Here is a 21,492-nt window from a genome sequence, read left to right as displayed (position 1 = left end):
TCCTGACATCTAATCTCTGCTCCAGTGTACCAGATCCCGGCTTGCTGACCACGTCTATATCTCCCGCATCCTTACCTCTAGAGGCAGACCAGTGGCCCGCGACCTGCGTTCCTCCGCAGCAAAGCCCATCCCGCCTTGCGGCGGTTCTTGGTGAACACCAGGGGGTTCGTTAGACTCCGCACCACCGACCGGCCAGCGCTAATCTAGAGTAAGGCAAGTATTCCATATTATTACCTATTTACTGCACGTTACACAAGTGTTACGCCTGACTCACTCAACAATTCATTTTATTTTTTTTACAATTCAGAGCATAGCTGTAGCATTGCAATAAGTTAGCAAAAAGGCATTCCATATACACTATGGTATAAAGCTGCCTAAAATGCCCATGAGGTCAGCAATTTAAATAAAAACGTCCAAAGAACTGTATCAAACACTTATGGATTTGAATAATATTAATAATTTTACAGCTGTAGAGGCTCAAATTGAATTGGACGCAATCTTATTTTTCTTTTTGCAAAGTATGCATCTTGTAAATGTGCATGTGCACCAAAAATGTTTGTATGCCACTGATTTGCGTCTCCTTACACCTAGATGGGCATAATGTGGGAGACAATGGGCTCATAAGCATAGAGAGTGTACAGTACAGAGTGCAATAAATTTTTTGGCTAATACTGTATATTAAAACCCAAATTTTCCATCTTCTTGCCCCTGTTACTGGGGTATTACTGAAAATCACAATAATTCATCATTCTGTTGAACATGATGCACTGCTAAATGCATGAGCACAGTACATATTAATGTAAAGAAAAAGTTAACATTTTGTCTTTAATACTCTGGCAGTCTGCAGCGGTGGTAGCCATGTTACAGATTATCCAAATTCTGACACAGTACATTACTACAAAACAATTCAGATTTGAATAATGGCGATAATAAGCAAATGCAGACTTAACATAAAAAAGACTCTGTAATTCACCATCACTCCTGCAATATATTCCGATTAAAGTAAAAGCCGGCACTTGCTTTTTACGTCACTGATCATGGGGATAGTGATATTTCTGAATTTAACACAGCAATGCCACCAGTCATTGAGGCTCATATCCTGCCCACTTCATTAAGGAGTGGGCAGGATGCAGAGAATTGCCTGCTCTCCCAGAAGTCCGGGAGGCCTACCCGGAAATCAGGAGTCTCCCAGACATTCCCGGGAGGAGTAGGCAAGTATGGTACACACTACAGAAAATTACTGCAAATGTGATTTCTGTAACGATTTTACCAACCACTTTAAGTCCCTTTGAGCATGCACATTTATGTGTACAAACCTACACAATTTACCTTCAGATCTGTGCTCTTCATCTGGCATAACCATCTCCTGAAAAGATTGTGACTCTGCACACTCTATACAGATCTGCCTACACTTCTGGTCATTAGCGTATAAAGACATCCACATTGTTCCATCATTGATTTTTAGGTTTTAAAACTAAATCAAATGATAGAATGTGCTTTGGTACAATAAAACATGATCATTGGAGAGTTACACACTAATGCAGTATCTAACCAAATGGTCGTTTGGCGTTTGATCTCCACCTTAAGGTTTCTCAACACAAAACTCAAGAACAGGAAACTCTTGTACCAAAACGTATACAGAAATACCAAATTATGAAAATTGAAACAAAATGTTAAAGATAGAGGACTGTAGACAAATCTGTAGCAAATATAACGTGAATTAACCATTTAATGACAACTATTTTTCAATATTTTATAAGGCAAAAGTATGACAGATAAAGATCACAAACAGGACTGTCCTAAATAAATTGTGAGAAATGATAACCCAACAATACGAGTAACTAAATCTTTAGCCTCTATTATAACTTTGCTTTACCATACAACACTGCAAGCGCTCTCTTTTTGGTGTATTCATTTTATTTGTATGCAATCATATATTGTTTAACTACAGTTACACGTTAATTATACAGTTTAATGTGGTCATCATCACATTTACGACCTAGCACCACCATGGCGGTAGGAAAAGTACATTAGTCCTCAACCAAGATGGCCGACCGCAGGAAGTGCGTCATCATTGGTGGCCGGAAGTTCAGCTAACAGCACGGGACACGGTTGTGCCGGAGAGTGTGAGTGGCCGGCTGATGTTCTTGACAGGTGAGTGCAGCATGTGTCATTCCAGCTATTCTGGAACTATAAGTCCCAGCATGACCCGCCGGCCAAAGCTGTTAATACATACTGGTACTTGTAGTTCCTCTGATAGCTGGAGAGACTCAAGCTGCCTACCTGTATGCATTCTTATCCGTGTTGTAAAACCAGCTCCTGAAAGAGGAAACATGTTGTTGTGAATGTGTGCTCAGAATATGACACCGGTTACTAATGTCTCTAGTATAGAGCATAACTGCTTATGCCAATCTGATAGAACTGAATATTCATCCTAGGTATATGTAACCTTTACAGAGTTCAGTGCTGGGAACGTATTAACTTGTTTTGTTTTTGTTTCCCCAGGTGATGAATCTACTTGACCCAGTTTGTTTTTGAAGTTTGTCCTCATGATTTCCTCCCATCCTCCGGGGGTCACTCCCCAGCTCAGGTATTGTAGTTATATTACTATATTGTAATTAGAGGGAGCAGGGAGTTTTAGGAAAGTCTATTAATTTAATTCATGTGATTAAATGCACGACTTTATTACGCCAATACACTATTGCCATATTCCACTTTCTATTCTTGTTTAGAGATTATTTTATTCTAGTACAATGTTCAAAAAGCGTCTACCTAACTGCCTCTGTTCCAAAATGTGTTGGAATGGTGGATGGGGTGTTGTCAAACACCTCAACGCTGCTGGTAATTGTAGAACAGAGACAGCTAGTTAGGCATTTGTATATGATATTCATTTTCAATGGACATTATGCTATTTAATTTATAACAACTTTGAACAACCAGTACTTTTTTTTTTTTTTTAACACACAGGTTGTCAGAGCCACTTTGATACTTCAGATGTAATCCCCTAGAAAAGTATAACCTACTGATGTATTTTATGTAAATGTTCAGTAAATATGGTTTTAGGTTATTTTGTTCAGTGTTTTATTTTCTGCTTAGATGCATTATCAGTAAATTATATTGTCATCTTTACATATAAAAAATTAAAGGTGGTGAATCTTTAAAAAATAGTATTATGATTTTTGCAGATACACCTCTATATTCAAGAAAAGAGGTTTTTGTTTTTGTAACCCCCGCCCCCCCTTCTCCCCAACATTAAATAGCACCACTTTTGGGCAAATACTTTCATTAATGGGGATGCCATTATTTTGCAAAATGGTAATTGAAATCATTTGTGGGCAGAATGTAAGTGATGTTTTCTGATGTTCCTTTTAAATGATAATTCCACACTAAACTGAAAAAGAAAAGTCCCCCAAAGTATTATGTGTATCTGCCACTGCACCACTTACTCCCTGCATGCAATTGTATAAGCGAGTGAACAGGAGTGTGAACATCCTACCCCAGAAAAGTAACCTTTTGCGACTGGTTATTACTTAGACTATTCCACCTCAAATGGAATTTTCAGTTTTGGGTGAGATTATCCTGTAAATACAAATGACAGTGTAATTATATGCACCAATTTGTTTGAAGATTGTGTAGCATAGAGGTAGATTCAATTCTCAGCATTGTTCTTTAGACTAACATGGGGCGCGCATAATCACCGTTAGTATGGTAATTTGAATGCAGATTTTTGCTTGGGGCTCACAGAGCTGTGAGCAAAATGCAGTGTTGAAATGACCGTACTAATGCTAATAATGTGCATATATTACCGCAGTAATTCCAAAGAACAATGCAGGGAATTGAATCTACCCCTAAATCAGAGCAATCTCTTTATTTGCTGAACTTTAAATGGCTACATTAATATCAAATATTGTGTTGATACATGCCTATATTAAACTACTGTATAAAACATTATTTTGACACTATACCACTTGTATAACCACTTTCTTGGTAATCCATTTTCCCCCTCACAGCCCACAGGAGCTTTTCCATCAGATCAAGTCGTTCTTAAGTGGCTCAGATCCCCAGCATGGACAGAAACTTAGCCCTCGAGACCATGCTCGCTGCTCCCTGTTACTATTGCGCTGCCTTCCTCCTGCACGGCATGCTGTACTGGAACACTTGCGCTCTGTTTTTCACGACAGTGTCTCCTCCTTCTTGAGTGAGAGAGGTTCTCAAGACTCCCTTCCACAGTCATCATCCTCTCAACGTCGAGGGCCGCCTCCACCATCCAATCCTGGTCTGGATGAAGTGACACAGGAAGTGCAGAAGGTGTTGGAGGAGTTTATTAGGCTGAATCCTCGGGCTTGGGCACCTCTCATTTCTGCTTGGTCTATTGAGCTTATGGGTCAGTTAAGCAGTAAACATGCAAACAGACAGGGCATGCCACACTCTACAAGTCTTAATGAACTGTTGCAACTATGGATGTCTTGTGGAGCTACACGTGTTCTAATGGACATCTATACTCATTGCCTGTCTACTATGATCGACAGCTGCCCAGATGCTTGTGTGGATGCTCTGCTAGATACCTCAGTACAACACTCTCCACACTTTGACTGGGTAGTAGCTCACATTGGGAACTCATTTCCAAGCACCATAATTAGCAGAGTGTTGTCTTGTGGCCTCAAGGATTTTTGCGCACACAGTTCACCTGCTGAGACCCCGGAAAAGCGAGTGCCAAAGCTAGGCTCCGTGGTGGGTATTCTAGGGCACTTAAGCTCACGCCATGGGAACAGCATTCGTCAGGAGATCCTTAGGATGTTTCATGAAAGCTTACGACCTGGAAGCAAACAGCAGAGGGCAACACTGCCTTATCTCTTGCAGCTCGCTGCTCTTTCACCATCCTTGTTGGGGACTGTATGCCAAGACTTGGTGGATTCTTTGAAGCCCTCCACATTAGCCCAACTGCAACAGCACTGTTCTACACTTCCTCGAGAGGAGCTGGACAACATGTTGAATTTGTGTGTACACCTGGCATGTCAGACATCCACAGGTGCCCCTCGCCTCCTGCGTTTTCTTCTGGATACAGCGATGCCTGCCTCTGTTATAACTACACCAGGGCTGGCAGTGCATGACTCTGTGAGGGAAGCTTGTGATCGCATTGTGAGGCTTATGCTACTGAGTTTCCAGAAACAAGTGTATGGAAGGACAGGGGGAAGAGGAGCACCTGATTCCCAGCCACGAGCTGTGCCCTTCTTAGATGCCATGAAAGGACATCTTCCAGAGCTGTGTGCTGAAATGCTTCGTTTAGAAAGGAAACGCCACCTATGGCTTCATCAGCTCCTGGGGCTGCTGTGCATATATAGTAGCCCCCCATGTGCCCCAGAAGCCCTTTGCCTATTACTCACCTTGGCTCAGAGTTCTGAGGAACTTGGCCTAGCAGTACAGCTTCATGCTGTCCTCTCTACCTCTATGCAAGGTTTAGCTCAAGCAGCAGTGTCTCGCTGTGTGGCTCAGATTCATGCAGGTGCTTTGACAGATAAGAAAGCGCTTCAGTTGTTGCAAAACCTGGCACTAGTTGTTCAGAGTGAAGAAGGGGGCATGGGTAGGGAAGTAGGGGTGGCACTTTCTGAACACTTGTCTGATTTTGGTCATCTGCTTCTACACAGCAACCCTGGAGTGTGTGAGGCTGCCTGTCTACTACTGTGCTGCTGTCCTTTGCCTTCATCTCTACCTCCTGCCCAGCTTCATCTTCTCATTCGCTCTTCCTCTTACCTCCTGTTTCATTCTATGCATATACGCAGCAGTGCTGGAACAAGCAGTGCCTCCTGGCTACTCTTGCGGCTCTGCAAAGTCTCTCATGCTGGCAGAAAAGCAGTGCTGCACCAGTTAGTGGAAGGGGCACTGCATCAGGGAAATGCAGGACTCTTTGGAGGGCAAAGCTCCATCACTATGGCTGAAAAACTTGAGGGAGCAGCTGCTTCTCTTTTGGAGAATAACAGCCATCTTGGCTCTACTGTAGACTTTTCTGGAAGTGTGTGGTCTGTGTTTCATGCAGGAGTGATTGGATCAGGGCTAAAACCAGAAGAAAAAAGTACACAGAGTGGGCAGGAAGAATGTGCAGAAAACACCCAAAGCTTGCTTTCTCTATTATGCTGCTGCTGTGCCAAAAAGGGAGATGGAGATGGACTGTTGGTTACATTAGACCCTGAGGCAGCAAAGACTTTGGCAGTAACAATAACTGAATGTGCATGCCCTGATGTGACAAATGGTGAGCTGTCATGGCCTCCCGAGGAGCATGCACGAACCACAGTACAAAGAGACTTGCTTATCTACAGATGCTTCCGTACAAACCCTTTACTTTTCCAACTCCTCCATCTTGTAGCACAGGGTCGCCCTGCCCTATGCTATTGTTCTGTGTTGCTTAGAGGTCTTCTTGCTACACTGTTAGCGCAATGGGAGGCATCACGTGAGTTGACCTCTGTGGATTCACCTTGGCATCTGATGGCTTCTTGTGAGTTGGTGTCTTGTATGGGAGAGGGACAGCTGCTACCACCAGCACTCACAAACATGCATGAGATGCTCTCCCTCCTTGCACCATATGAGGTCCGCTTGCTTCTCCTGAGTGTTTGGGAGTTTGTTCGAGAGAATGGTCCGTTCCCCCAGAGATTTGTGTTTCAGGCAGAAAAAGGGATATTCACCAGGGACTTCACTCGAGAAGGTGACCCTGCCAAATACATGGGAATTGTACACAGTGTTTTACATCGTAACATTGACCGCCTTGGGCTGCTCTCTGGTAGATTCCAGTTTTGACCATATAGGCCTGATATCTGGCAGGTTCCACTTATGACGTGCTACATCATCAACTATACACTGGGGGTGTCCCTTTTCCATTGTAAATTTCTAATATGAATAAATGTAATTTTTCTCTGATTTAAAAAGTCATACGGTCTAATTGTGTTGATCCAGAGGAAAGCAAAATAATCCAAAAGTCCAACAAAGTTTACCACATAAGGCTGTATAGGGAGAGAAAACAATAGACACACTTTAGTGAATATTGGGCTTTAAATCCTTAACAGCAGAAGACATCAATAGTTTCAAAGTGCATTTTTTATTAAATGGAGTATAACATAACATGAGAGCTTATGGTGCAACATTTCTATGGCAACATTTGTGCTGTCACAGTTAATTAGTACATCGTTGAAAAAAATCTCAACACATACAGAGGAATTTGGAGACATTTTTGGAAAATTGGTCCAAAGGAAAAAGGTACTATAACCAGTAGTGGATGTTTGCTTTTATTTTCTAAACCTCAATAACAAAACATACAGATTTGAATTCATTGATTGCTACGAATTACAGCACCTATGTCCACTGCATGATCTTCACAAATATTTGCCATCACCATTTAGCATGTGCTATATGTTCAATAGTCAACGGTTTATTCGCATATTGCGGCACCACACAGCACATACAACATTTCAAAACATACAGACACGTATCTTTTCTTTTGTGAATGCTCCAAATAGTTCACATAAGGCTCACCAGCATTTTTAACAATAGTTTTCCTGGAATCTGTAATGAAAAATTTCCAAGATGAGAATTGTATATGTAACATTTATGGTTTGTGTAGAATTACCTGTAGTTTGCTTATAGATATTATACACTTTAAGTTGACCATACAGTTTGCAATGACATGCCTGTTCTGGTCTTCCAAGCATATCTGTTTCTATTGGGAGCTCTACAAAGAGTCAGAGATCAGCAAGTGCTTATGTTCTCATGGATTAACGTCTTATTTATAAATACTCATGTTCTTTCGCTACTCAAGTCATGACCTCAATAAATGAAACGGAATGTCTCTAAACATAAGTCCTATCTTCCTCGGGAAATACAAAAGGTGGATAGGGCATAATAACTCCTTAAACTGCAACACACCACAGATAAGTGTATGGATTCCAAGCTGGTGATGGAACTAACCATGACAAAATAATTCATCAGGTCTACCATTGCCATTTTCTTTAATTGAAGTTAAATTTAAAAGCAAAACGTGACGGGGGCGTGGCCTGGTGAAGCATGTAGTAGGCTTTGTACGGCGGAGCTCCCCAGCCTAAACATCCGAAACAGTTATCCTGACGTGAAATAAACCCAATTAACTTACCTGGTTTGGTGTCGGAACCTCACCTGCTTCATCCAGTCCAGGTCTGAGCTGTGTTGGCGGGTCACGGAGGCTGAATTGGGCGCTGGTGTCCGGGGCTGTGCTGGAGCAGAGATCGCGCGGGAAGGAGGAGGGGGATCTTCATCTCCGGAGGTGCCTGGGTCGTCTGGCTGTGGGTGAACGGGCGTCCGCCCGGCTGGTGAGGAGGCTGTCTGGTGTGGAGAGGGGATGCCTGGTGGTTGCCGGTGAAGGAGTGGTGTTCCCGCCGGGAAGCAAGCCGCGGCGCCATCTTGAGGACCGAGTATAAGAGGAGAACATACAGAGAGTAGCTGCTGTAGCATGCAAGTTTATATGTAAGCGTTGGAAACTCTGCCTGAAAAAGTAAGGGTACAGTCTGTGCCATTGCTGCCTGGAGGCTCTTTCTCCCTGACAACGCTCTGTGTGTAAGCTTGGACAAGACTGTGTGCATTGATTGGCTCCCTGCTGGTCAAGTTCTGGTTACAGTCCCGGCTGCTGCTGAATGCCTGCTGTGGATTCCTTTATTTGCCTGTTATACGTGCAACATCTGGTGGCATACCCATTGATACCAGCATGGGTAAGCACTCTGCGAGCACTACTGCTGCGGGCAGATTGGAGAAGTATGCCCGTTCAAATCCTGCTACAGCACCGGGGGGAACTCCTGCATCTGAGCCGCAGGTGCCTCAGTCTTCTAAGGATGCAGAGACGCCTGGTGATGCTACTCTTCAAGAGGTCGTGAAAGCTATCGCTGCCTCTGAAAAGAAGGTAATGGACAAAATTGGAGAGGTACAGGTTGAATTGTCATTGATGCGGCATTATTTTCAGAAGATTCGTGAACGTGTGTCGGAGACAGGCCCGTATCTCCATATTAGAGGATACTACAGTTCCTTTGCCGCAGAAAGTTGCTGGATTGGAAGCTCAGATGGCGTCTGTTAAACAAAAAATCAGACATGGAGGGTCGCCTCAGACGCAGCAATGTTCGGCTGGTGGGTCTCCCTGAAAAGGCAGAGGGTGATGCTCCGGAGACATTCTTGGAAAATTGGATGATTCAGATATTTGGCAGAGGGGAGTTCACGGCCCAGTTTGCGGTGGAGAGGGCGCATCGAATCCCGACTCGGATGCCACCTCCTGGTGCGCAGCCACGCACATTTCATCATCATCATCATCAGTTATTTATATAGCGCCAACATATTCCGTAGCGCTTTACAATTGGGGACAAATGTAATAAACTAATAAACAAACTGGGTAAAACAGACAAAGAGGTGAGAAGGCCCTGCTCGCAAGCTTACAATCTATGGGACAATGGGAGATTGACACATGAGGTTAAGTATACATTTTGCATCTTGGCCCAGCCAGACTGCAAAGGTAGGGTGACTCATAAGCTAAATGATCCTGTCACACAATAATGTTGGTCCGGGGGTAGTTGTCTTGTGTGAAATTGTGTAACAGGCTAAAGGTAGTGAGGTTAAGATGGTGGTTGAGGAATATTATACGCTTGTCTGAATAGGTAGGTTTTCAGAGAACGCTTGAAAGTTTGTAGAACAGAGGAGAGTCTTATTGTGCGAGGGAGAGAGTTCCATAGAGTGGGTGCAGCCCGAAAAAAGTCCTGTAACCGGGAATGGGAGGATGTAATGAGGGTGGATGAGAGACGCAGATCTTTTGCAGAACGGAGTTGCCGAGTTGGGAGATATTTTGAGACAAGAGAGGAGATGTATGTTGGTGCAGCTTTGTTGATGGCCTTGTAGGTTAGTAAAAGTATTTTATATTGGATTCGGTAGAAGACAGGCAGCCAGTGTAGAGACATACAGAGTGATTCAACAGAGGAATAGCTATTTGCAAGGAAAATCAGTCTTGCCGAAGCATGCAAAATAGATTTTGGGGGTTTGAGTCTGTTTTTGGGAAGACCAGTAAGGAGGGAATTGCAATAGTCAATGCGGGAGATGATTAGTGCATGAATTAAGGTTTTAGCAGTGTCTTGTGTGAGATATGTGCGGATTCTGGAAATGTTCTTTAGATGTATGTAACATGATTTAGATATAGAGTCAATGTGGGGAACAAAGGATAGGCGTGAATCAAGGATTACACCTAGGCAGCGAGCTTGTGGGGTGGGATTTATGGTCATGTTATCAACAGAGATATTGCTAAACTGCTACATTATAAAGATCGGAATGCTATTCTCCGCCTGGCTCGGACCAAGGGCCCCCTACTGTACGAAAACCAAAGAGTGGCTGTGTTTTCTGACTTTTCGGTGGATGTACAAAAGAGCAGAGCCCAGTTTATACAGGTGAAGCGTCGCCTTCGTGAGATGCAGCTGCCATATGCTATGCTTTTCCCGGCTAGATTGCGTGTGGTTGCAGATGGAATAACTCATTTCTTTGGATCTCCGTCGGAGGCGACTAATTGGTTGGACAGGAGAGCTCCTAGCGGTATTCGTCCGGATTGAAAATATCTTTGGTGACGTATGGATCTCCTGGACTGAAATGATGCTGTTAGAAATTGTATGCTTCAGATAGTTGAAATGTCTGAGTTATGCTTCACGAACCGAGATGGTGCTATTGAGGAATGTGTGCTTTTGATAGTTGTAATGTTTGAAACTTGCTCCGTTAATGTTTATCACTTGATTCATGTTCATATATAACTAAAATGCTGGGATTTATATTGTAGGTATTTGGTTGCTTATGATAATGTTAGTTATAAGGTGATTTTACTTAAAACTGCTGGATCTTATGGTTGGTGTTAATGGATGGGCTTGGTATGGAGGGTTAGAGGAGTACTAGGGGTGATTTTGTGGGCTGGGGAGCTTCCCTTGCTTAAAGGGTCGCAGTTTCCCTCTCCTTTTTTTTTCCCGGTGCATACGGGTTTTTCCATAAGTGTGTGGAGATAGGTGTGTGCGCTGTTTAAGGGGATGCGGGATAGTTATAAGGGGATCCAGGTATGTCTAAGTTGGGGGTGGATATACGGGGAGGGGGATTGTTTGAATAGGGTAGGGAGGGGTAGGTTTTTTCAATGCAGTGACGGGTGTGGTACTTTATCTTTATGCAAATACTTCTGGATGATGAAATTGACTATTTTGTTATATGCTAATGTGGTTGGCTGGTGGCTGGGTGTCTGTCTGGGCTGGAGGGGGTTGACGTTTATGCGGAAATGTCTTATGTGTATTCCCTTGTGTTATGGCGACTGGGAAGATGGATAGGGGGTCTGTTAAAATCCTGACTTGGAATGTTCGAGGTCTAAAGATAAAATTAAACGGTCTTTGGTCATATCCCAATTGAAAAAGTATGAGGCAGATGTTATATCTTTAACTGAAACTCATTTAGTGGGAGGTAAAGTGATGGCCCTTAAGAAACCGTGGGTTGGGTGGGCATATCATGCTACTCATACGGGTCATTCTAGGGGGGTATCTCTCCTTATACGTAAGAAAGTAAATTTTATTTTGGAAATGGTGGAGTCAGACCCATTAGGTAGATATGTTTTTGTGAGGGGCATTTTTGATTCTAAGCGTATAAACTTACTGTCGGTATATGTTCACCCCCCTTATAGTGGGGAGGTCCTAAAAAAGTGCAGTGATTTTATTTCTCTTTCTCCTGATACTCCAGTGATTTGCTGTGGGGATTTCAATAATGTGATGGACTCTAATGTTGATAGGTGGAGGGAGGTAGGGGATACTACATATGTCAAAAAATCAAAATTTGCTGATGTGGTGGAAGAGATGGGTTTGGTGGATGTGTGACGTCTGAGGCATCCGGCAGAGGTCTGTTTCTCCTGTTATTCCACTTCGTATAATGCTTTCTCCCGAATAGATCTAGGACTTGTATCAAAGGAGTTACTGCCGGCTGTCTCCGATGTTGCATATTTACCAAGGGGGATTTCAGATCATTCTCCATTGGTATTAACATTTAGGCTTACTGTGTCTCGAGGTCAAGCATTTTGGAGGCTTAACCCCTTTTGGTTGACATTATTGCAAGACGGAAATACTTTAGAATCCCAATGGGAGGAGTACTTTGTTACTAATGCGGACACGGCGGCCCCGCCTCTTGTCTGGGACTCATTTAAGGCTTTTTTAAGAGGTTCCTTAATCAGAAGTATTAATTGTTTCAAAAGAGAGTCTAGGTTGAGAGGTGATAGATTGGAAAAAGAGGTTGTGCGGTTGGAGGAGGTGTATCTCTCTTCTCATGTGGCTTCTGATAGGATGGCTTGGCTGGCGGTACAGAGAGAATGGTCGGATTACTTGTTAGATAAATCAAGGCGTAAATTGTTATTTGTTAAGCATACTCAATACTTTGAAGCGGATAAATGTGGTAGGTTTTTGGCTTATTTAGCTAGGTCAGAAGGGGAGGCGGCTGTAGTGGAGGGGATTACAGATACTTTGGGTGTTGTGCATACCTTGACTGAAGAGATCAGTGATGTTTTTTATGTGTATTTTAAGGATGCTTATGCGTCAAGAGCTGAGTACTCAGACTTTGATTTGGACGTGTATTTAGCGGATGTTTCCTTACCTGAACTGAATGCAGATGGTAGAGAAAGTTTGGACGTGTCAATTACTGATGAGGAGATTGTAGCTGCGATAGCCTCGTTTCCAAATGGCAGGGCTCCGGGCATAGATAGGATACCCATAGAGTTGTATAAGAAGCATCTGGGGTTCTTTGTGCCTCGTTTGAAAGACATATTTACAAGCTTTAGAGATCAGGGGTGTGTGTCTCCGTCTATGTCTGAAGCCCTTATAGACCTTATCCCTAAAGCGGGAAAAGATCCCTTGTTTCCAGAGTCATACAGACCGATATTGTTACTGACAACGGATATTAAGATTTTGGCAAAAATTTTGGCGACACGTTTGAACCGGGTGATCAGTGAGGTAGTGCATCCTGACCAAACTGGGTTTATGCCGGGAAAATCTACGGCTATAAATTTGCGTAGGCTTTTTTGTCATCTGCAGCTGCCCCACCCTGCGGAGGAGGAGGCGGTGGTGGTGTCCTTAGATGCTGCTAGGGCCTTTGACTCTGGAGTGGAGGTACCTGTGGGCGGTGCTGTTGAAATTCGGGTTTGGACCGGTTTTTATTCAGTGGGTTCAACTGCTGTACTCCTGCCCTACAGCTAGAGTCTGTGTAAATGGCTTTGTGTCTCGTCAGTTTGTTATGGGCAGAGGTACCAGACAGGGGTGCCCTCTGTCCCCCACTCTGTTTGCTCTGGCCATAGAGCCATTGGCGTGTGTGATTAGAATGCAGTCAGATATTACTGGATTACGGATGGGCTGCAGGACAGACAAGATTGCCCTTTACGCAGATGATATGCTGCTTTTTGTGTCATATCCTGATAAATCGTTGCCAATTTTACTCCGTGTGGTCTCGGTGTTCGGTAGGTACTCGGGGCTTTTGATTAATTGGAATAAATCCAGTGTAACTCCGATTAAGGGTACCTGCCGTACGGGGCAAGTTTTGCAGACTCCTCTTAAATGGACCCCGATATTTAAATATCTTGGTATCTGGATTTCTAGTGATATGGGTCAATATATCCAGCGTAATGTTCAGCCTCAGATTGACTATCTTAAGAGCCGGATTGGGGTATGGAAGCAGCTGCCATTGTCGGTCACAGGTAGAATTAATCTGATCAAAATGATAATTCAACCAAAGTTTTTGTATGTTTTACAGCAGTCGCCGGGTATATACCCCCCATAGCATATTTCGCTACATTGAACGTCTCATGGCTTCTTTGGTGTGGGCAGGCAAGAGAGCAAGAGTTAAGCTTACCACCTTATATCATTCCCGAGGATCGGGGGGCCTAGCTTTGTCAAATCTGCGGCTTTATTATTTTGCCTCCCAGTTGACACATATTGAGGTATGGTTCCGGTCGCGGTTGGGTGTGGATTTGCATGACTTTCTAGTTTCTGAGACAGGCTCTAATCATATGCGTGTGCAGTTTCTTCTGGCTGGAAGAAAGGTTGTGAGGGACCCCCCTTTGTTAATACAGGCCATGAAGATTTGGCGACTGTCATCCCAGCTTGGGGGTGGATTGGACTTAGACCCGTGCACTCCACTTTGGGATAATTTGGATTTTGGAGAATTGATTAGGATGGAGGGAGCTGGAGCTTGGCGAATTTATAATATAATACATATTGGACAACTGTATGAGAATGGAATATTATATTCATTTGAGCAACTTCATAGTTTATATGAGATACCTAGGGGTTACTTTTATAGATATTTGCAGTGAAGACATGCTCTGGCCTCACAGTTTCGGGAAGCTGCCCCGAGCTTAAGTGTGGATTTCATTAAGGGTGCAACTCTCAAGGTTGGGCCAAAGGCGGCAAATTTCATTTTTGTATTCAATATTGATGGAAGGATCGGGTGAAGGGGGCTTGCCGGAGCTGCAATGCAGGTGGGAGGGTGATCTGGGGCGTCTTAGTGACAAAGCATGGAATGTGGTGTTATGTAGCCCGAAAGAGGTCACTGCATCAATTAAATTTCGCCAGGTCCAGTTCGTTCTGTTACACAGAGCATATCTCACCCCTCTTCGGCTTTCTAAGTTTGATGGGGGTCAGAGGGTTCTGTGTCCCAAGTGTAGGAGCGAGAAAGGGGACTTTTGGCATATATCTGGGAATGTCCGCTGGTCTCATCCTTTTGGGGAAAGGTGGAGGATTGTATTAAAAGACTGGAGATGGGAGTAGTGGCCTTGACTCCAAAACTCTGTATGTTTGGCTTGGGCTTGAACAAAAAAACCCGTAGACTTATTAGACTGCTTATCAACACATTACTCCTGTTGGCAAAGGTGGTGATAGCTAGGAAATGGATGGCACCTGAAGGTCCGACTTTGAATAGCTGGATCGACCTTGTTAATGATACAGTCGGCCATGAAAGATTCATATACACTAGCAGGAATCTAGTGGATAAGTACGAGAGAATATGGTACAGATGGAGGATATCCCCATATGTCACGGAAGGATTGAGGGAGGTGGAGCTCTCCTAATGTAATGCTTGGGGCAGACATCCAGCCACTTAGCCACTTAGTAATATGTCATTAAAGTCAACGATTATATTCTGTATTATCAAAAATGTATTATTATTTTACTGTATCTTGAAAGTGTGGAAGATGCACATACCTTGGCTTGAAAATCTGAATGTCAATGCTTTTTCTTTTTTCGATCCTATTGTGTATGTATATTTTACAATACCTGTATCACTGGGATATAGTTGGGGCTTTAGCCTATTGTTATGGGCTTTCTTTTTTGTTGTAGTGTTTAGAATGTAAAGAAAGGGTAAAAAATGCAATAAAGTCTTACCTGATTTAAAAAAAAAAAAAAAAAAAAAGCAAAACGTGACCGTCCCATAACTGGCATCATCAAACTAGAGGAATTATTTCCAGCTTGCTCACTTGAAATTGGTGTTACCTGATCACAAATAGCCAATTTAAATATGGCCCAAAGCATTATTTCATGATTACCAGACAAAGAGGAAGGCACACCACAATATACCTTATTTTACAAAGTATGTTCTAATAACTAAACATTCAGTTGGTGCAATAATTGTACATTTAGTATTTGATTTTCTCAGTCTGTAGCACTGTTAGTTTTTTCAAAACTGCACAAGCGTTCACTTTAAGAAATGAATGTTAGCTCGATTGCCTTTTTTGTCCCATATTCCATACACTTATAACACCCCTCACCATTTTAATTCATTTTTTTTACTCCTCCTGAACATGGAGGATTCCTCAAACATAATAACTAAGTAACCTTTCACAAATAAAAGTGAAGGTGTCTATGCATTCTGTGGTTTGGACTCCTAATTATGTAGATCAAATTGGCTGCAAATTGCTATGTGCATGGTCACAAAATGACAGCTGATGCCATCGGACAGTGTATGCACTTGTCTCACTGCACTAACATATTTTGGTCAGATCCAGATGTTCATCCCAGGCGCCAAGTGTCTGCATATTTCAGATTTGCCCATACAGATCTTACATGTGCGGGTAAATTTTACAGAGACCTGGGTTGTAAATGTATTAAGGCGTGATTTTTGCAAATCGCTGATATTCAGCGACTTTGATAGCTAAATTTAAAAAGGCAACGTGTGTAAATGTAAATCTTGCCTTTAAACACAATGCCGTTTTAAATTTAGCTATCAAAGTCGCTGAATATCTGCAATTTGCAAAAATCTCTCCTTCATACATTTACCCCCTGGACTCCTGCTTGTTGTGCTGGATCAGCCAACATATGACCAGCTTAAAAGATTCAGGAGCTTATCAGACAGGAGATGTTTTAGATAAAGTTGTGATTGCAAGGAGAGATTTTCATACACGCATAACAATAATTCCTGTCTGTAATCCATTGAAGGATATTGCTGCCATCTACTTTTAAGACACCTTTTGCAGAATATGGCAGATAACGGAGATCAAAAGCTTGTCTTCAGCTGCATATCAAATATAAATAGAATGTCAAACTATTTAAGTTCAATCAGGGTATAGGAACAGTTAAACGTGTATCAATAAGGCTAGATCTGAAATAAAATGTGGAGCTGTATTCATTTATAAAAATGATCTGTTCGTTCACCAAATAGCCTACTTTGACCGCCCAGTCATAAGGTGTTTTGTTTTTTGTTAAACGTCAAATGCGTTTCATATGTGTTTTTTTACTATTGTTTTGAGGTGACTGCATGTTCACTCAATGTGCTTAATTTACGGTTAATGCACCCAAATGCTAGTAAAATGCAAGAGGATTTAGTGCCATTGGAAACAATGGATTATATTTAAAAAACAAACAAACCGAACGTTAGTAAAATGCATGAAATGAATACCAGTAGGTATGAGATCTAAGGGATGTTGTTGCATGTGAAGGTCAGCAATTCACAATATCCTTTTGTGACTAAGGGGCAAATAAATGTATCAAACAGTGCTTTCTGTGGCACACATGGTCATGCTGGTATTTGTAGTGCCACATGTGTGCAATTCATATTAAATGGTTTGTATGTAGTCAAGGTTAAAAATTGGGACGGCGATGTTGAACATTTTGCTGCATGGAACTTCAGTCCTTGGGCAGTTTATCAGCGGTTTCTGCCTTTAATACATATGACGGTTTAAACTCGCTCATAAAAACAAGTGCCACAAATCGGCGGTTTAACAAAACTACAATTTGATACATTTACTAAGATTATTAAACTAAATTTGCTTAAACACTTCAAACTCCACCCAAAATTTTATTGGACAAGAGGTAAAGACACAGACCATCCATAATATCAAATGCCTCATTAGAAATACCATAATGACAGTACCAACCCCAAATGGAACCAAGAACTGGTATAAGAAACGTACCATGATAAAAGGTAAGTGATACATTTCATCTGTTAATAAAACATAGCTTTCGACTAGCCAAGGAGGATATTGTTGACTGTAGTAGATGTCAGTTTCTAATACTCAAAGGCAAGCAAATATCAGGTACGTCACATTTTTTAAGTTAAGAAATTGCACAAAGGGTAAAAATATTAAGAGGCACTAGGTACATTGCAGCAGTATTTTAAGGCTGGTGGACAACAAATCAAAGCCGTCTTTTGCAGAAGGGGTCTCAAGCTTCTGCTTTTCTGTGTACCTGAAAACTTGTTTCAATAACTTCTAGTTGGGCCTTTTGATTTGAAACTTGCATTGCACTGGTTTATGATGTGAATAAGCAAAGGTAGGCTATAGAATTCTGGTAAGATTCATCTTCATGACACTGAGGTGTAAGATACAAGCTAGGAAGATTAGGAAATACAGAAAACAGAGCAGTGTGCAAAGACTTTTTGTCACTTGTATGTCAAGATCACAAAGATTGGCTTTCAGCCGTTGAGAACAAACGGCTGTGCGAGTTCTGCACACTCAACAGTTGTTGCAGGAAACTGATGTTTCAATGTCGTTGACCTGTGGTTTCACCTAGACAACACTTTCCAGCTATTTTCTTGAGTTTGCAGCAAACGGAAGTAATATAAGATGAGGAGAGAATTTTGAACTGCTCTTTCATAAGTGATTCAGAAGACGTTTTTTCCAGCAAACTTGTACCCTCCAAAGTCTATAGATAAAAGTTCCTAGAATTCGGTCTTTCAGTGAGGAATACAAGTAAACATAGATCTAAATATTCTTGTGGGTAGTCTATGATGTCATGCACCTGGTGAAAGTCAACAGTTATTGGTGTAATAGAAACACAGTTTAATTGCAAATTACTCACTACGTTTGCCACTATTTTACTGAAAAGCCCATGAACAATGCAACTTGACATATGGCTAAGGAAGCATAGCAAAGCAAGGTTTCTATTCCAGGGAAGGTAGAATCAGGACACTTTCTACACATTGGGGCTGTCCTTGTAAACTTTGAAAGCCCTTTTCACCTCCATTGCATAATGTAAAACGGGTTTGCTTCCACAGGCAATTATATGTATAAAATAATTAAAAATGTATATAGTTATTTAGCGCTTTCCTGAAAAGAGTATTACTGTTGCTACTTTTAGGGGGGCCCCTAACCACTAAGATAAATCAAAATATAACTAAAGCAGCAATGAAATCACTCTATAATGTAAAAAGAGATAACATTACAAAGTGATACAAATCTAAAATACTTTAAACTAATTGTAAAACACAAGTAGTAACATCAGGAGTTTAAATTATAATCCATGTGGTATCTGTCATTGGATCACATTCTGATAAGTTTTAGAATTGATAGAATGGCAAAAAAACATAATAAGCAATGTTCCTATTAAGAACCTAGAGTAGTCCCAATTATAATAGGTAGGCTATACTCAGTCATCGTGCCCCTATTGATAATATGCTACCATTTATAAGAGGCTCTAGGCTGCATGCACAGTTTCTGCAAATCCACGCACTGAGTACACAGCTTAGGTTGCATGGCTGTGCTGACACTCCCCCAGGCTGTGTGTGTGTGTGTGTGTATATATATATATATATATATATATATATATATAATTTATTGTGTGTGTGTATATACCGATCAGACAGCGCAACATTAAAACCACTGACAAGTGAAGGGAATGACATTGATTATCTCATTACAATGGAAACTGTCATTTGGTGGGACATATTAAGCAGCAAGTACACAGTTCTTGAAGATGATGTGTGTTGAAAGCAGGAAAATTGGCAAGCATAAGGATGAGTGACTTTGCAAGCGCCAAATTGTGATGGCTAGATAACTGAGTCAGAGCAACTCTAAAACGGCAGGTCTCGTGGGGTGTTCCCAGTTAGCAGTGTTTAGTACTTGCCAAAAGTGGTCCAAGGAAGGATAACCGGCGGCAGGGTCATGGGTGCCCAAGGCTCATTGATGTGCGTGGAGAGTGAAGGCTAGCCCGTCTGGTTTAACCCCACAGAAGAGCTAGTACAAACTGCGGAAAAAGTTAACTGACTATAATAGGTGTCAGAAGACACAGTGCATCAAAGCTGTACTGCATAGCGCAGACTATAGAATCTCCCGGAATGTCCGGGAGACTCCCGAAATTCGGGTAGGTCTCCCATACTCCCGGGAGAGCAGGCAAGTATCCCGCATACGGCAACTTGCTCCTCAAAATGCCGCGATTCGGTGTGAATTGCGTCATTTTGGCCCTGCCCTCTGCGACAAAACCGGCATTTTGTTGTGGGGGGCAGGACCAAAATGACAATTTATCACGCCCCCCTGCCTGGGATCTCCCGGAATTAAGTTTCCAAAGGTTTGCAAGTATGACATAAACAAACACACCTGCTGTTCACCTAAAGGTGGAATTTCACAATTCAAATACTATAAAACCAAAACTCAAATAATATATTAAATTATGTCATGGAATATCGCAAAATATAAAAAAAAATCTTAACTACATTCTCAAGGTTCTTTCAAAATCACATTTATTAAAACATATAAAACTATATCATAAAACATTTATTTCCAAAATAGACTGTATTCAATCTAGAGGATTTTGTGAATGTATTCACAATACATACATCATGGAAAAATATGTCCTTATTGGAGAAAACCACATTCCTATTGCACCTCCACTATTTAAAGGTAATGTTTGTCACAGTGCTTAGAATGTGCAATTGACTAAGGGGTAAATTTATTAAGCTGCGGGTTTCAAAAAGTGGAGATGTTGCCCATAACAACCAACCAGATTCTAGCTGTCATTTTGTAGAATGTAGTAAATAAATGATAACTAGAATGAATGGTTGCGATAGGCAACATCTCAACTTTTTCAAACACAAAGCTTAATAAATTTACCCCCAAGTCTCAAACGTGACACTGTCAGCAATTTCAATACAGAGCTTGCATAATCCATTTTTGGAATCTGGCAGGGTTAGAACTAGAGACGGGCGGACTCGGTTCCCCGAGAACCGAACCCAACCAAACTTTGGGTATCCGAGTACCGAGCTGAGTTCGGAATCCAAATCGAGGCCGAACGTCGTCGGATCTCGGGGCTTGGTTCTCGCGATACTTGAAGATTATAAATACACGCCTCCACAGCAATCCATCGCCATTTGACAGAGGGAGAGAGCAGGTTGTAGTCACAGGCTGATTAGAGCAGGGACAGAGAATACAATATTCTGAATCTAATTGTGCTAACAAAAATCGCTATAGAAGAGAGGAGGATAGAGGAGGTTTTTTTTTTTTTTTTCAATATTTGGTACTCAAAGTGCTTTTTGGGTGTCCCACATTATTTTGCCTAAATATTTCTGTCTGTCAAAATTACTATCTGTCAGCAGTATCTACCAAATAATTTTTAGCACTCCCCAGTGCTTTTGGGGTGTCCCCCATAATTGTGCATAAATATTTCTGGCTGTCAAAATTACTATCTGTCAGCAGTATCTTACCAAATAATTTTTAGCACTCCCCAGTGCTTTTGGGGTGTCCCCCATAATTGTGCATAAATATTTCTGGCTGTCAAAATTACTATCTGTCAGCAGTATCTTACCAAACAATTTTTAGCACTACAAGTGCTTTGGGCTCAGAATGGATTCAAAGCAGTCCACATATGATCAGAATGAGCAACCAGGTTCTGTCACCAGTCCTGATGTTCGTGTTCCCAGTACGTCATCTGGGCAAGGCAATGTCAAACTACACAGTGTTTCGAAATCAGTCCAAAAAACAAAAAAAAATTTTACTGTGTTGAAGCGAAAAAGAAGTGTTACTGAGCAAAAGTTAAGTGCCGATAAAAAAAAAATTGCCAACATGCCATTCTACACACGCAGTGGCAAAGAGAGAATGAGGCCTTCACCTTTAGCTATTAGTGGCAGATCCCAAAAAGTTACCGAGCCTACAATTGGTGCACAACTACTGTTACACGTCAAAGCCGAGCTGCAAGATAACAGTAAGGCATTAGAGGATAATGTTTGCTCTGATTCACAAATGACACC

The 21,492-nt window shown here is 41.9% G+C and overlaps 1 protein-coding gene across 4 annotated transcripts in view; it reads left to right on the top strand.

The window, feature by feature from the left end:
- The first annotated feature begins 2,047 nt into the window (after positions 1–2,047).
- The window catches only part of GANAB (glucosidase II alpha subunit), a 53,671-nt gene continuing 34,226 nt past the window's right edge, over positions 2,048–21,492 (top strand). Inside the window, exons 1-3 of one of the 4 annotated variants that reach the window (XM_075188583.1) lie at positions 2,048–2,126; positions 2,506–2,590; positions 4,011–8,465. In XM_075188583.1, the coding sequence (XP_075044684.1) occupies positions 2,550–2,590; positions 4,011–6,789 (2,820 nt within the window). In that variant the 5' untranslated portion in view covers positions 2,048–2,126; positions 2,506–2,549 and the 3' untranslated portion in view covers positions 6,790–8,465. Of the gene's footprint in view, positions 2,155–2,505; positions 2,591–4,010; positions 8,466–21,492 lie in introns of those variants that run through there. The other 3 variants (XM_075188582.1, XM_075188580.1, XM_075188578.1) reach the window with 3 other exon arrangements.

Source organism: Mixophyes fleayi, chromosome 10 (assembly GCF_038048845.1).
Source record: "Mixophyes fleayi isolate aMixFle1 chromosome 10, aMixFle1.hap1, whole genome shotgun sequence".
In the NCBI taxonomy this organism is placed as follows: domain Eukaryota; kingdom Metazoa; phylum Chordata; class Amphibia; order Anura; family Limnodynastidae; genus Mixophyes; species Mixophyes fleayi.
The sequence above is the reverse complement of the archived record's forward strand: the minus strand, read 5'-3'. Positions and strand labels throughout refer to the sequence as shown.